Source organism: Montipora capricornis, chromosome 3 (genome assembly GCF_036669925.1).
Source record: "Montipora capricornis isolate CH-2021 chromosome 3, ASM3666992v2, whole genome shotgun sequence".
Taxonomy (NCBI): domain Eukaryota; kingdom Metazoa; phylum Cnidaria; class Anthozoa; order Scleractinia; family Acroporidae; genus Montipora; species Montipora capricornis.
Genome location: NC_090885.1, coordinates 61874709 through 61890935, shown reverse-complemented (window position 1 = coordinate 61890935; position 16227 = coordinate 61874709). Strand labels below are relative to the sequence as shown.

At 38.7% G+C, this 16227-nt stretch overlaps 1 protein-coding gene across 1 annotated transcript; it reads right to left on the bottom strand.

The window, feature by feature from the left end:
* Window positions 1–6030: 6030 nt before the first annotated feature.
* Window positions 6031–16090, bottom strand: LOC138043631 (uncharacterized). The gene is made up of 4 exons (XM_068889990.1): window positions 15783–16090; window positions 10470–10628; window positions 7462–7706; window positions 6031–6371 (listed from the first exon to the last, which is right to left on the bottom strand). The coding sequence occupies exons 1-4, from the start codon at window positions 16065–16067 to the stop codon at window positions 6365–6367; spliced, it is 696 nt and encodes a 231-aa protein (XP_068746091.1). The 5' UTR covers window positions 16068–16090; the 3' UTR covers window positions 6031–6364.
* Window positions 16091–16227: the final 137 nt, after the last annotated feature.

Here is a 16227-nt window from a genome sequence, read left to right as displayed (position 1 = left end):
AGTACCTCTCCCTTTGTTGTCAGATTTAGGACAGCCGCAGGCGTGTTTGGTTGTGAGTATTTCAATAATGTCTACGTTCCACAGCACACTTTGGAGTTCAGTTTTTGGCCTTTCATCAAGAATGGAAGGGATGTGTAGGAACGATTTCCCCAGGTAGTTGCGCGGTTTGTACCATCCGAGATTTCATTAGTTGCTGTTTGCCTTACCGCTCAAGATATATTTTAGCTCGGCAAACTTGTCTTGCAATTACGGCTTGTTTTTGGTCGGATTCCAGAATAATCTGCCCAAGATCAATTCCGTTTTGTCAATGGAAGAAATGATTTCAATTTCCAACGTCTCAAGCTTTTAGTGTTCTTGCCCTTATTCTTTCTCCATGAAGCTTAGGGTTTCGATCTTTCCCTCCACCATGATATCCGCAATATTTTGTTGCGTAGTCTAGTGAGATGAGCCCTTTGAACTCTACTTCAAGCCATCTTACATTGTGTTTCCTCCAAATCCTTGTCAAGGTGTCAATTAAGGCAGCAATGTCACTTAGAAAGCGACTGACGTTTATTTGCAAGAGGCGGGGTGTGTGAGGGGGGACAACGAGATTGGCTCAGTGTTGGCTCAGTGGCTGTACAACCTTCGCATAAATTGGAAGTGGCCAGAGTCCGTGTTCTTGGTGCTGACCAAAAGAAAAGCGGACTCTGGAGACGATTGAAGCACTGCAACATGCGGAAATCGCAAGCCAACGATTTAAAAGGAAATCTCTTTATATTAAACACAAACAGACGTCCCAAAGAACTCTTGAAACATGAATAAATCTCTGTTTAAGAGCTTCTGCCTGAGAGAGCGGGGCAGACTTGGAAATGAAGGTCGGCCGATTTCGCTTGAAATTGGTCCACAAAGTACTTTTGTCGACTTATGTATTATGCCAAAGTTTCAGCTTCAACGACTTTTTTTTAGCCGAGTTCTGGATATCAGCCCCTCAGGGGTCCCCAGAGGCTGATTTTCAGTGCAATTTTGGCCACTTTTAAATCTCTCTTTTAGCAACAGGAAATTAATTTCAGGCAAAAACAAAAACCATCTTTGTAAAGCACTATCCTCAGGCTTTTATGGGTGAGAACATTAGCTCATAGCAATTTTTCGCTAGCCTGTGGCTGTTATCACAACTTGGTCATATTTGAAGCATATGGGAAGCAACCGGAAATGGCCTGTTTTTCAGACCAAATATTTTCCATGCCCATGTTTTATATCTTGAGGTCTTAGTATCCCTGCAAAGTTCAGCTGTTATTTTAGTAATAACAAGAAAAAAATACTAAGGTTGAGGCTTTTTACTAACAAAAAAACTTACGAGAAGATGGCTAACCAGGCCACTTCCGGTTAAAGTTTCAACAAAGCGTGCCTGCAAAAATCAATTTGGATTATCTTTTTTCCTTCCAAGTTATGGTAAAAAGAGACTCTGAAGTTAATTGTCACCGAAAAGACTTGCCTTTAATAAGAAATTTTTATGTGATTGTTTTAGGACCGATCAGATAGTGGTCCGAGAGCGGTTATGAATTTCTTGGAAGAAGTCTTGAAAATTACGGACAATAGAGCCGCTGCGAAAATTCTTTATTTACCTAACAACACATCTCTTGCCGGTAAATCACAATGCAAAATTGCATCTTTTTCGTCCAAACTGCAATGTTAAGTTTTAATATCTCCTTTGTTCAACTCGTTCAACGTATCACGTCTATGGCCCGTAGTAATGAAGCGCTAATTAAATCAGGATATAAGCAAGCTTTGTAGTTCCATTCAGTAGTACTATAACCCACCTGTTTTGGCTTTAATATTTTCTGAAGAAAAAAGAACTTATCGGTCTCTTTAAATGCAACCACATCTGTCATGACACTACTTGAGAATCGTTTTGTAATTAAAGCTAATCGTCTAACACAAATTGCAGTCACTCTTCCAGTCTATTTGCGAAGTGTCTGGATAAATTCACTTACAAAAAACGCTTACCTGGCTTCACTTTTACAGACATGCCCCTTTCCTACAATCCCTTAAAAGTGAAGTAACATTAGAAACTTTAGCCCCAGCGATAAATTGGTCGCAAGTGCGTCGTTGCGAGTTAGATATACACAGGTCGATTAATACCGTACGTGACGAGGTTATCGTAGTTTGCTGGCTATGACTGACTTGGAATTCAGTTTTTTTCTCGTGCAGATTCGTTTCCTTGATATTGCAGAGAATGATTATGATAGAACTTGTATGAGAACCTCAATGGCATGATTAGTTTACTGAATATTTATTCATACCCAGTGCTCCAGTGTAAATGGCTCACGTATGTTGTAAATGATTGATAATTAAGGACGTCCAACACGGTCCATTTTCGCCGCCAATCCGCTAAATTGCTAGAAGATTACTCACGGGCACTCTTTCCCTTTCTCTATCAGTATTTTCCTTTTGTTGCTTTCTCAAACAGCACAGATTCATGGTGGCATCCATACTGCATATATATCCAAAGATAGGACAGGGGTGGAGTGGGTTATCCTTCCGGCAAAGACTACTGTTTTGACAACTTGGGAAATAAAATATTTCAGCTTTCTTGGAGCCCTTAAGGGCGTGGGGTTTTTTTGTGGCACCCGTAGCTGTAGATCACATGAAAAAGAAGAAATAAATGGCCAGCACTTTCAAAAGAATAATAGATCGCAGTTAGTTTCTTTTCTCGCAAATAAACAAAGCAACCGGCAAGGTGTCCACTTTCTTTTGAAAGTGCTGGCCATTTATTTCCTCCCCGATGCATTTTGTTGATTTAAGACAGATTAAAGTCCACATTACATTCAGATTCTACACAAAAAGAAACTGGCATAGCGCGTTAGCGGGCTAGATTCTGGATCGGGCGGTCCTGGTTACTAGGGCGTTGACATGTCGTCTTGGGAAGGCAATTTTCTTTAACAGTGCCTCTCTCCACCCAGATGTATAAATGGGCACCAGTGATTATTATCCTGTCCAGGAAAGAAGAGCAGTGACCAATTTAAGCTCCAGCAGGTACGAGCGGGCACTAGGCCTTGTGACGACTTACCTTATCACCTACAGCATGCATAATGGCCCTCCAGGGCGATTACCGCCTAGGTTGCTTCTTATTGCCGAAACCAGAGTTAAGGGTCAGCAATTCAGTGTGAGTCCATAAAGACTTACTTTTTCATGTGATCCACAGCTACGGGTGCCATAAAAAACCCCCAAGTTCTTAAGGGCTCCAAGAAAGCTGAAATATTTTATTTCCCAAGTTGCCAAAACAGTAGTCTTTGGCGGAAGGATAACCCACTCCACCCCTGTCCTATCTTTGGATATATATGCAGTATGGATGCCACCATGGATCTGTGCTGTTTGAGAAAGCAACAAAAGGAAAATACTGATAGAGAAAGGGAAAGAGTGCCCGTGAGTAATCTTCTAGCAATTTAGCGGATTGGCGGCGGAAACGGACCGTGTTGGACGTCCTTATCAATCATTTACAACATATGTGAGCCATTTACACTGGGGCACTGGGTATGAATAAATATTCAGTAAACAAATCATGTCATTGAGGTTCTCATACAAGTTCAAAACGATTCTCAAGTAGTGTCACGACAGATGTTGTGGTTGCATTTAAAGAGACCGATAAGTTCTTTTTTCTTCAGAAAATATTAAAGCCCAAACGGGTGGGTTATAGTACTACTGAATGGAACTACAAAGCTTGCTTTTATCCTGATTTAATTAGCGCTTTATTACTACGGGCCACAGACGTGATACGTTGAACGAGTTGAACAAAGGAGATAAACTTAACATTGCAGTTTGGACGAAAAAGATGCAATTTTGCATTGTGATTTACCGGCAAGAGATGTGTTGTTAGGTAAATAAAGAGTTTTCGCAGCGGCTCTATTGTCCGTAATTTTCAAGACTTCTTCAAAAGAAATTTATAACCGCTGTCGGACCACTATCTGATCGGTCCTAAAACAATCACATAAAAATTTCTTATTAACGGCAAGTCTTTTCGGTGACAATTAACTTCAGAGTCTCTTTTAACCATAACTTGGAAGGAAAAAAGATAATCGAAATTAAATGGCTGATTTTTGCAGGCACGCTTTGTTGAAACTTTAACCGGAAGTGGCCTGGTTAGCCATTTTCTCGTAAGTTTTTTTGTTAGTAAAAAGCCTCAACCTTAGTATTTTTTTCTTGATATTACTAAACTAAGGGCTGAACTTTGCAGGGATACTAAGACCTCAAGATATAAAACATGGGCATGGAAAATATTTGGTCTGAAAAACAGGCCATTTCCGGTTGCTTCCCATATGCTTCAAATATGACCAAGTTGTGATAACAGCCACAGGCTAGCGAAAAATTGATATGAGCTAATGTTCACACCCATAAAAGCCTGAGGATAGGGCTTTACAAAGATGGTTTTTGTTTTTGCCTGAAATTAATTTCCTGTTGCTAAAAGAGAGATTTAAAAGTGGCCAAAATTGCACTGAAAATCAGCCTCTGGGGACCCCTGAGGGGCTGATATCCAGAACTCGGCTAAAAAAAAGTCGTTGAAGCTGAAACTTTGGCATATTACATAAGTCGACAAAAGTACTTTGTGTACCAATTTTAAGCGAAATCGGCCGACCTTCATTTCCAAGTCTGCCCCGCTCTCTCAGGCAGAAGCTCTTAAGAACATGCACATGAAATGTTAGCATGGAAATCTGCCTCTCTGTTGTCAGGAACTAATTTACTTCACGTTTAAAATCCCACACACCTTAACATCATGTGTTGAATTATAACACTTCTTAATTAGCTGAACTCTCCACAAGGGGTCGAAGTCTCAATCTATAAATAACTTTCGGTACTGTACTTAACATATAAAACTTTGGAATCTTTTTTAATATTGACCTGAACTCCCTGTCAATTGTTTTTTTCTACAACCTGTCAAGTATTGTTCTCTTACATGAGCTCCACGGCAGTTGCTAGTTAAGTCTCTATTTCCTGAATTCAAAACTTCAAAACAAACAAAACAATATTCCTTGGCAAAACCAGAAAAAAATCTGTTCATCAAAATGGCACATACGACTCTGATGTTAATATTTAAATCGATGTCTTTTTAAGTGGCCTATTTCAATCCATTCCAAGCATCATTTCAGTAATGTAATAGACTTCAAAGCTTATTCCAGTCTGAGACAAAGGCAAGGTCTGGACCTAGTTTGGAATGCACTCAATTCAGAGGGTTTTGAGATGACATTGCAGACTTCCTTATTCATGATGTGTAGTCTGTTTCGTTTTATCTCAACTTTTTGGCATTACAGTCCATACATTTGAATAGACCAATTCTGAGTTGTGACTGAGTTATGAGGCACATGTAAGAGAGGTAAAAAGTGCAGAAGGAACTTGTTTAAACACAGACCTTTTCGCCTCTCAGGTAAGAAAAAATTGGTTTTATCAACGGAGTTGATAATGTAAATAGCCCACCGTACAGAGATTCTAAGAGCTTTTAGAATCTCTGTACGGTGGCCAATTTACATTATCAACTCTGTTGATAAAACCAAATTTTTGTATACTACTTCCCCACTGTCGCAGCACCACAGTTCCTTTAGAAACTACCCCCTTCACTCTCTGAGGTAAATGCTGACTATTTATTGTAACCACATAACACAATAGACCAATTTCGATATATTAAAATTCAGTCCGAAACAAAAGGCACCATCTCGAGGCTCTAGGGAATAAACTCATACAAATCCTTAGATTTATTCGGCAGAGCCTCGAGATGATGCCTTTTGTTTGGGACTGAATTTTAATATATCGAAATTGTTCTAATTATCTAGTAAAGGCATAGAAATCTGTATACATACAAGGTCACAGACAACCTTGTTTGCATTCGTAATAAGGCTGTGGAATAAACTCTGGTAACCTGTCCATACTCATTGATTTACGGGTTACTTCATTTAACATCAGACGATTTTACTCGTCAGTTGAGGGCTGACTGGACTGATGGTCCAGTTATGGCTGGTTATTTTCCCTGAAAGGACCAACATTTTGGTGACTCTTGAAATTGTATGGATACCTCATAAATTGTCATTTAATGAAAATGAAAAGCCAAGATAACGTAGACCTCAGACAGTAATGGATTTGTGAATCTTAAGGCTAACCATTTTGTAAAAGAAAAAGAGGGATTACTGAGTTTAATGAATAAAAGAGAAGTACAGAAACGTCCTAGAGTTGAGAAGACTTACAAGCCAATGTGGCTTGTACCTCAAAGTCACAGCCAGCCAGAAAACACTTTAAAACTTAGTTGGAATTGTTTTTTAAAAAGTTAACGAACAACAAAAAGTTTTATAACCACAATAACAATAATTATTATACTATGTACAGTAACTGCTGCCTTGAACAATCAGCATCTGAAAAGAAACAGAAGATGACCATTGCATTTAATGTGGTTTAAAACAGGCACTTAGAGGTTCAGATCGCTGATCCCCTACTTTCTTTCGTAAGAATGTCCAAGAAACAAGCCACATCAAGAGAGAAGAGGTGGGGAGAAGATGTATATTTTCGTGGAACAACTCAATCTTAATGACGACACCAACTGATACAAAAAGCCTTCCCCCAAAAAATAATTGACAGTAAATGAGTCTTAAGTGCCCCTGTGATCAAAAAATCACTTCCTTTTTTTCTTCAGATTTTGAAAGAGTGTTTGCTTAACACCTGACTGGAAAAATTTTGAGGTTTGATTTTTATCCAAAGGCCGTTTACTTTGGCCGGTGTAAGATTTGGATTTCACAGTCCACCATTACTCATGTTCAAAACTGACCGATTGGACCGCAGACGGTTGGATGCAGGGAAAGGTGACGTCAAAGGCTCTCTAGCTTAAAATTTCAGTGTGTGAATGCAGCTTATTATATATGCAAAATGGGACTTTAAACTGAAAGCCCACACGCATTGCATTGTTAAACTAGTGAGTCTTTGATGTCATTTTCTCCTCGATCCAGCTCTCTCAAGAACTTTAAGTTAGTAATAGCGGACCATTAAATAGGAAAATTCCACTTAAAATAAACAAGTGTCTTTTTTAAATCAAGGCTTTAAACTTTGGTTGCTTAGTGTTTAGTTAACATAGTTTTGAAATTCCAAAATGTACCTTGTTTTGTGAAAAAAAACAATTTCCTAGGGCATAAAAAATCTACAACATTTGGCCAAACTACTTCTTGCGAAGGGGGTGCAGGGATGGCGCAGTGGTGAGAGCACTCGCCTCCCACCAATGTGGCCCGGGTTCAATTCCCAGACTCGGTGTCATATGTGGGTTGAGTTTGTTGGTTCTCTACTCTTCATAGACAGGTTTCTCCGGGTACTCTGGTTTCCCCTCTCCTCAAAAACCAACATTTGATTTGACTTGTATTTAAATTTACAGTGTCCCTGATTAGTGCTCCGGTGCTAGATGAATTAGACACTTAAATAAAGTTCCTTTCCTTTCCTTTTCTTTTAAAAGTAACTTACTCATTTTGCTCTGTTCCCTGGTTGGTTATCTGTACCCTGGTGGCCTCTGGGTCAGGTACAACAGTATTATAAGCATGTTCTTGAGGATCATGTTCTTGAGTTGGTACCATGCCTTCTTGGAAAACCTGGCTGTTTTCATCACCTTCCTCTCCAGTCCCATCAGAGCCAATTTTAGTCACAAATCGTCCTCCATTGCTACGTCTCCTTCGGCAAGCATGCTGATGTCTTGACTCGTGGAGATATTTCTGAAGTAGGCAGAAATGACAATTAAGTGAGGAGGTGATTTCACAGCTTGTCCTAGAGACAAATTACTGTAATAATAATTCTGCTACTGAGCTTCGGCCATTTACTACAGTGAAACTAAGAGCTAAGAACACAAAAAGATCATTTCAACAAAGCTAACAGATGGTCACAGAACAAAGCTAAAAACAAAAATGGAAAGTCAGAGAGAAGTCTTAATGAAAAATAAAAATGACAAAGCTAAACAATTGAAGTACATATCTACTACCAAGCTTCTGAAAATGTATGTAGACAGAATTCAATGGTTAGACTCCAGCTTGACCTCTTCAGATTTGGCTGAGTAAATTTTAAAAAATTGCCAGCAGTCAATGCCGTACACTACATTAACTTCTGAGTGTGTACATTTACAAATGCCCTAATTAAAGTATTATTGCAAAGATACTGTATCCTGTGGGCTTTGCGTTGATGAGGTACACATTTTATAGCAAGACATGTACACTGAGATGCCTATCACATGTTTTTGGAAATACATGTAATTATCAGTGATCAGTGATTTTCACCCTTTCAACACTGAAGCAGGTGAGTAAAATCGTCTGGCCTTAGAGTAAAATATAATTGATATCTAGATCTAGCCAAGCCTTAAAGCAGAGCTCCTGGGTTATTTATTCTTACAATAAGTTAACCAGGCTTGAACCCGTGATCCAATCGAAAACCAGTACCAGGTCAGTGGTCAACTTAAAAAATAAAACACAGCTGACCTCGAGGAGCTCTAAATTTGAGCCAACGATAAGGTCACACAATACTGGTCAGTTGATGCCTTGTTTTCACAGGTGTAAATTGACCATAACATAGATCTACAATGTTAGCTATCAAAGATGTATGCTGTAAACTAGGTGGAGTATGGCCCCCATGTTGGGCACAAGCATACAAAATTAATATTGATTCTTCTTCTTCTTATTCTTATCATCATCATCATCATCATCACTATTATTATCATTATTATTATTATTATTACATTAAAATTGCTTTGTGTTTCGCTGTATTACAAATTTCAAACACAGTTGGCCCTGCAACTTCCTGCCAAAAAAAAGGGTGGTTGCACCTCAGAGTTTCACATTGCCATATATGGAGGGGTGGACAGTTGTACAGTCGTACCTTGACCAAAACCAAATTTTCTTGCTACATGGGTTGCCATATTTTCTTACTCATGGTGCTCTGCATGTGCCCCTTCAGCGTGCCGATCTCTGCTATAACTAACACCCTTAAGTGAAAAAGGGTTAATGGGGACGGTGAGTGATTAACCAATTGACTCCTGGGGGTTCCCCATTGACCAGTAAAATCGTCTGGTGTTAGACAGAGTAAAATACTAAGTCTGGCAGGTTTAGGCCCATTTATGCATCAAAGCGTTAAAGAGGACCAAGATGTTTTTAATCTACAAGCCTAACTGTAGTTCTGTTGAATTAAAATTGTGGCTAATCAATTCAAAATGGTTTTCTCTAAAATTCAGGATATTTTCTGTGTCATGCACCGGCTCTTGTAAGGTACAACGTGACTGGCTTTCTACCCAAACCGAAAATATGTTTAAACTAAACTGACAAAATAGCTTATGAATTGTATAATACTGAACAGAAGTCTGCTGATGAGAGGTGCTAGATCATTCTTCTATCTCAAAAACTAATCAACCAAGGGTTTCAACAGAACCAGTGGTGTATATACTATCCCACCACTCAGCCTCTCTCTGCATGTCTTACTAATTATTGATGCGTGTTAATCGACGGAAATTTTAAAGACATCCCTTTTTGTTATTTTTGCGTATGAAACAGCTTTCGAAAAACTTGCTGTTACAAAGTACCCAATTTAGTATCTTGTTACAGCTAAATTTTACCTGTTGAAATCATTTTTCAACAGCTGCAAACTTTCACACAGAAATCACATTTAAGGTAATTCCCTTGAAAATGAAATACTATCCACATTTTTTTCAAACTTGGTACAATTGATATTCATACACAGGGCATTTAAAAAAGGCAATAAAAAGATGGGGTGACCGTGCTTGTTTTCGCGCTGTATGCCCTTTATTCTACGTGTTTTTTCTGAGTTACGCGAGAAGTGTTCGAAACTAGATCAAACGGAAAAATTGTTGTCATGTAGCAAAAACCAATGATTATTACTGAAAACTTGAACTTATTTGTTTGCCCGGGCTAAAATCTTTAAGTAAAGTGATTTCAAATTGCTCAATCTTGAAAAGAAATGTAAGCAAATTGCAGTCATCACCTTGCACTCTGTGTTGGGCTCCAAATGCAGTTTCACGTCATTTATATGTACATGTAAATACTACAACTTCTACTATCCAACTTTTTTCTTCTTAAAATATGTTTTCCGTGTACATATTACGAGTAAATAAAACCATTAAGAATGGAGGGTCACCGTGCTTGTTTCTTCGCAACACTATGATAATGCATAGCAAAGGGGTAATTTCAGCTTCAAAATGATCATTTTCTGCAAAAGGCCTGGGGCGAGTTTCAAAACAACACCTTCCTAACCGAGAAGAGTTATTATGATTGCTCTTAAAAGCTCTTGATCAGCAAATGCGGCCTTTATTTCCTCTCTTCAGATGGCCGGGGTAAAACGCCGCCATCTCCGAGTTGCAATGTTATGCGCAGTATGAGATGCGCAGTGCAAAACAAGGGAATCACCTTAATCAAATTTTTAAACAGTTATTTTTGTACAGTGAAAGTTACTAGTGAAAAAACAATGACCAAGCAACTCACCTTTCGAACTTTGGGTATTTTCCCTTCAGCTTCAAGCTTTGCCCTTGCCTGTCGTCTTTTTATTATTCTGTGATACTGTTTGGCATTTACATAAAGTGGTTCATCCAAAGTTTCCATGGCAACAGGAAGTCTCTGAGTTGCAATGGGTTGTCCATTCATCTATCATGTAAAAAAACAAGGCACACTTAAAGTGCTACTATGGTCGCTTAAAACCAGACTGGCAAAATTTTGACCTTTGATTTTTATCCAAAGGCTGTTCATTTTAAATGTAATGTTTGGATTTCATGGTCCACCATTTCTCACGTTCAAAACTGACCAATTGGACCTCAGAGGGTTGGATCTAGGGAAAGTGACATCATTGACGCACTAGCTTAAAATTTCAGGGTTAAACGCAACTTACCGTACTTTATATGCAAAACACGAGTTTAAAAATCTGAAAGCCTGAAACTCCCATGCTCCATGTTAATTCAGCCGCGTACACACGTATTGAAAATAAACAGGTGTCTTTAAAATTAAAACTTAAAAACTGGGTCACTTAGTGTTTAGCTAACATAGTTTTGAAATCCAAAGAAAAAAAATAATTATTTTTTGGTCGTAGTAGCACTTTAAAAAAATAGTTCACTTTGTCACCTCTTAACAGTTAACTGGAGTTACAGCTGTATGTTTGTAAACACTAAATATATAATATCCTGAAAATAAACTGTGATGGTTGATCCTCTGTAAAGGAGGCTCCGACAAGTTTGATGATTTTTTAGACTACATCTTACTTAGACTGCTTGCAGTCCCTTCCGAGACCGTTGAACCACCTGCTTTGATCAGTCACGGTAGTGAGCCATGGGTGATAGAGCGAGATATACATGTAGGGACTGCATGCTCTTCTGTAACCAACATGTTCAGAATTTCCCATTGCACCAGCAACGGGAAATTCTGATTGGTCCATTGATAATGTACCGTCGTCGTTGTATACGAACAGCACACCATCAAACTTGCCAAAACACTCCAACAATCAATTTAACATTTACTCTGCAAGTTCGGCAAAAATCTGAGACCTCTCTCTGCTTAGGTTTTCTACCTCTCTTTTTACCGGGCTTCTTTGGAGTGTCGCTCATTAAATTCAGAGTAAATACAGTAGTTTTTCTGCAGTTTCCTTTCCGAATAGACAATTGAATTTGACATGCACATAAATATTCCCATGCCATTACTGTAGTTATTCGAGTGTTTATTTACATTAGAAATGAAAAAGGCAGAACAATCTGTCATGTCACTTTCACAAATCAGATTAGCAGATTTTTATGATTCTGAACATGTCAGTTCAAGAAAAGAGTGAAGTCCCTATATCTCGCTCTATCACCATATTCTCCCCTCAGCTCGCTTGCATGAATGGTCAAAGTGGGCTGGCTCCAAAGGGACTGCGAGAAGTGTACATCTTACTAGGAGGATAATCACAGGTACCCCAAGCTCGATATATGAGCAGCTCTTTACATGATGACCTTTGCATTGTTACATGACTCAAGCGATTTGCATATTTATAAGGATTTGTATGGGGAAAATAACGATTGTTTCTGTGACCTATGAAAATGTAACGATTTAAATAAAAATCGTCTTACCTTACCATGGCATCTGATAGGATGCGGCGATGCAGATCCGCATAATTCCCTAAAATCTGCATCCTCCGCATACTTACGATATTTTCCGCATAATTTTGAAGAAATGCCTGATATTATTGATAAAGCAGCTGTCTACCACCCTCACAAACACAAAAGCCAAAGAGATTGACTATTTTGAAACGCTTACCGTATTTACCCGTGTATAGGTCGATCCCATGTATAAGTCGACCCCCCATTTTTGATGGCAAAAAACGCAATTTCTTAATTTCTTTGTCAAATGTTCATGGGACACTAATCTTGTATTCTTCGATTCCTGGAAAATACACAAAAAAATCAGGGCCTCAAGCGCTTAGTAGTTTTGTTGTTCAGCAACTGTTGTATTATGCGGGCATTTTGTCCTTGAAATTCGAAAAAGTTCTCCGGAAATCGAACATGTAAACCTCAAACTCACCTGTTTCGTTGTTCAACTTTAAAGGGGTTTAGAGGATAAGCACAATGCAACATCACAGAAGCAGGAGTCAATCTTTGAAAATAACTTGCGAACGATGCGAAAATGTGCAAGGTTTAATTGGTCCTTGACTTACAATTTCTCAAATGACAAACAAAACAAAAATCATAAACCAAACAATACGAAGTTTGCAAAAGCATTTAAATCTGCCAGGTTTGTATAAAGAATAAAAAACAATCATTACCAACCAGCATTTTCACGCAAACACGAGTGACGATACTTGCACGCAAACACGAGGTATTGCGCCAGGTTACTAAGCCATTGAACGATCGTGTTTTATTCGAAGAAACAGAAATGCCTTATATAGGTTTCCGCCTTTGGAAAACGAAAATTTCCAGTGTCTATTTCTTATTTGTGCTTGTGAGTATCTTCAACATTTAGAGTTGGACAAATCCTTTTTTATTTCAACTGGAATTGCTTACCCTGTACATTCGTTTTGAAGTCTTTTGTCATTCATTTTGAAGTCTTTTACAATGTACGTCGGCTTTTGTCCATTGCGTTCGTTATGCCCAAGAGAACATTATTATGTTAATTTTGAATAAATTGCTTAGCTGGAACTTGGCGCATAATCTTTGACCCGGGTATAAGTCGAGGGCGATTGTTGGAGCTTCTTTGGAGGCCGTAAAAGGTCGACATGTACACGGGTAAATACGGTATTTTCCTGATTATTGAAGAAAACACGCCATTTCGTTCGCAAGATGAAAGTTCGTAAGCAGTTTCCACTCATTTTTCGGGAATGAGCCTGGACTCTAGTTAAAGCGTTTTCATAATATACCCTAGGCTCAAAATTTTTAAAAAAGGTACAAGGTATGAAAATTGAACCGCAAGTTATAGTAGCAAATTAAATTGCATCATTTGTAACTCTGGTAAAGTGGGGACAATCATTGCTGTACAAAACATAGAGCCCGCAATACGTATGTGTAAAAAACTTCGCGTTACCCAACGATCAAAAGTTAGCTTAGCGACCCGGCCAGAGACTTCCACTCCGGGTGGGAGACAGTCCTTTGCTTCCATCAAAAATCACTTCCCTCGTACCCTGCAGTTCTCAATAATCATTGTTGTTCATCTGTGAAACGAAAGAAAGACTTTTGCAGTAGGATTTCAAGGAAGTGAATTCAAGGAAGTGATTTTTGATGGGAGCAAAGGACTGTCTCCCACCTGGAGTGGAAGTCTCTGGCCGGGTCGCTAAGCTAACTTTTGATTGCTGGGTAACGCGAAGTTTGAACAAAGCCTCTTTCGATGGCTAAAACGGGAAAGTTTTCAGAGATTGCTGACGTTTTATTCGGCCTCTGTGAAGATTTGACGCCAAGCAAAGACCACGGAAGAAACAATTAACTAGCGTCCGTGCTCTACCCGGAATTTCAAGGCGACTGGAGATGCTGGAGAGAATTTACGGCCGTTTTCGTTCGGCGGATCGGATCGACTGCTTTGTGAGAGTACCCAACCTTGTTTAGTATATATAGAGGGAGGAAACCGGTTCCTCAAAAACTAACAGGAATGGCCGTAAATCGGCTCAAAGACCACACAGGAGGGAAAAAACACTCAACTTAAGTAAGGTAAGACGATTTCTATTTAAATCGTTACATTTTCATAGGTCACAGAAACAATCGTTATTTTCCCCATACAAATCCTTATAAATGTGCAAATCGCTCGAGTCACGTAACAATGCAAAGGTCATCATATAAAGAGCTGCTCATATATCGAGCTTGGGGTACCTGTGGGATAATTTGCCCCTGCGATAATGTTGTGGTACAAAATGAAACACCATTATTGCTTAAGAGCTATCAAACCACTATAAATTATTCAGTAATTTTATCAAATGATTGATTTCCACCAAATAAACCACCTACAGCTACAGGATATATTTGTTAAAGGCCCACCTTCAACTGACAGGCTTTGTGTGCCGTAGAACAATTTTCATACATGAAAATCCAGCCAAAGCTGAAATTTATCCAGTCAGATCGCTGTGATAAGCAATGCGAATTTCCATAACAAAAACAAACGGTCGAAAAGCCTGTCGGTTGAAGGTGGGCCTTTAGGAAGACTTACGGCAGATATCAAAATAATATAAATCATAAATTCAAATAATGAGAAATTGTCAACCGTTTCAGTTTTTAGAATGAAACTGTTGACAATAATAATTTTATATCTCATTATTGAAAGTTATGATTTATACTATTTTGATATCTGCTCTTAGTACAAAGTAAAAGTCATTCTGGAGAAGTTTTCCTCATACATAAATATAACCTAGGTTGTTCAATGAATGGAAATCAATCATTCGATAAAATCAGTAAATTGATATCCGTTTGATAGCTATTATTAAAGCAATGATGATATATATTTAAAACAAAAACGATATAAACACACCTGAATCGTTTACATCACCAATATCTTCAATCTATAAGTTTGTGAAAAGATGGAGGCACAACGAAAAGCAAGGGAAAAGGGTAATTAAGCTTAAGTTAATTTACTAACGAGATTATTCTCATGAGAGCCACCACTGTCAATGTCAAAAAGTTACGTTTCTAGAAAGCTTCAGTTCTTTTGGGCGTTGAAAAATTTCAGAATTTGGAAGCAAAATAGATAAATTTGCATTTTTAAAGCCAAAAAAAAATGCACGGCACTCCATCACAAAATTTCACAGACAGGAAAAACACCTGTTCGCAACCATCAACATGCAAAGCGAAAGCGTCATACATTTCTGGATAAATCGAACAATCGAAAGCGGAGCATGGATCGTTCTTGAAATAAATGAGCAGAATTTCAATTTTTTCCAGTTAACGACATATTATTTCATTTGATATATACACAACAACTCTTTTACATCGCTCGTGAGAAAGCGTGTTAACGATTTTAATACAAACAAAAAGCCCAGTCATCTACTTTGCAAGCGCCTAGACCAATAGCGAGGCAGTTCGAAAGATATTTCTCGATTGGACGGTTTTAAAAAACGACAAAACCGGCGGGTTTAGTTTCCTGAGACCAAGTAAACTGTGAACAAATCACGACATACAAGTATTCAAAAACCCGAACAGTGCGCTAGCTCAAACACTTTAGTAGCGTGCCAACACAATGGTCAACGAAAATCGCATCTGCTGTGAGATCGAACGATTTCAGGCTCACTTCGAATGTGTAGCGAATTCTACTGGACCAAAATAATACACAAGTTTAGGGTGACAAACTATTTTCAACACTTACCATAGTTATCTGGCCATTTCCACTTGAAACAGCCGTTGTTGTTATTGTTCCAGCCGCGGGGTTGAATTCAACCGGGTTCGCCATGAACGTTCTCTGATCCGGACTTCCAAACATTTGTAAAGCATGTTGTTGTGAGGGATCAACGATGTAAAGCCCCTTTCCTTGTTCAGGCTGTATGAGATTAACGGTAGTATGTGATGCAGGGACTGTGTGAGTGACTGTAGCCGTGTTTTGCGCAGCATAGTTTGTTAACTGCGGTGATGTTGGAGCGGCCTCCATCGCCATTTTTTTGTGAGTCTTCCGATCACAATCTCATAAATATTTGATTGACAACGAATGAGATATGCGAGAGGCCTGGTGGCGAGTTGACATAATTGCGTCTTAAATTTATACAGCTATCATTCTCCCTTGCATCAATAAGCTATGTATTCCTTTCAAAACAAAG

Bases quoted from the DNA above. Each gene is read 5' to 3' on its own strand.
- LOC138043631 (XM_068889990.1), bottom strand. From the start codon at position 16,067: ATGGCGATGGAGGCCGCTCCAACATCACCGCAGTTAACAAACTATGCT. The intron at 10,629-15,782 runs GTAAGTGTTGAA...TTTACATGATAG, and splicing joins GAAATGGCCAGATAACTATG to ATGAATGGACAACCCATTGC. The intron at 7,707-10,469 runs GTGAGTTGCTTG...TGCCTACTTCAG, and splicing joins AAATACCCAAAGTTCGAAAG to AAATATCTCCACGAGTCAAG.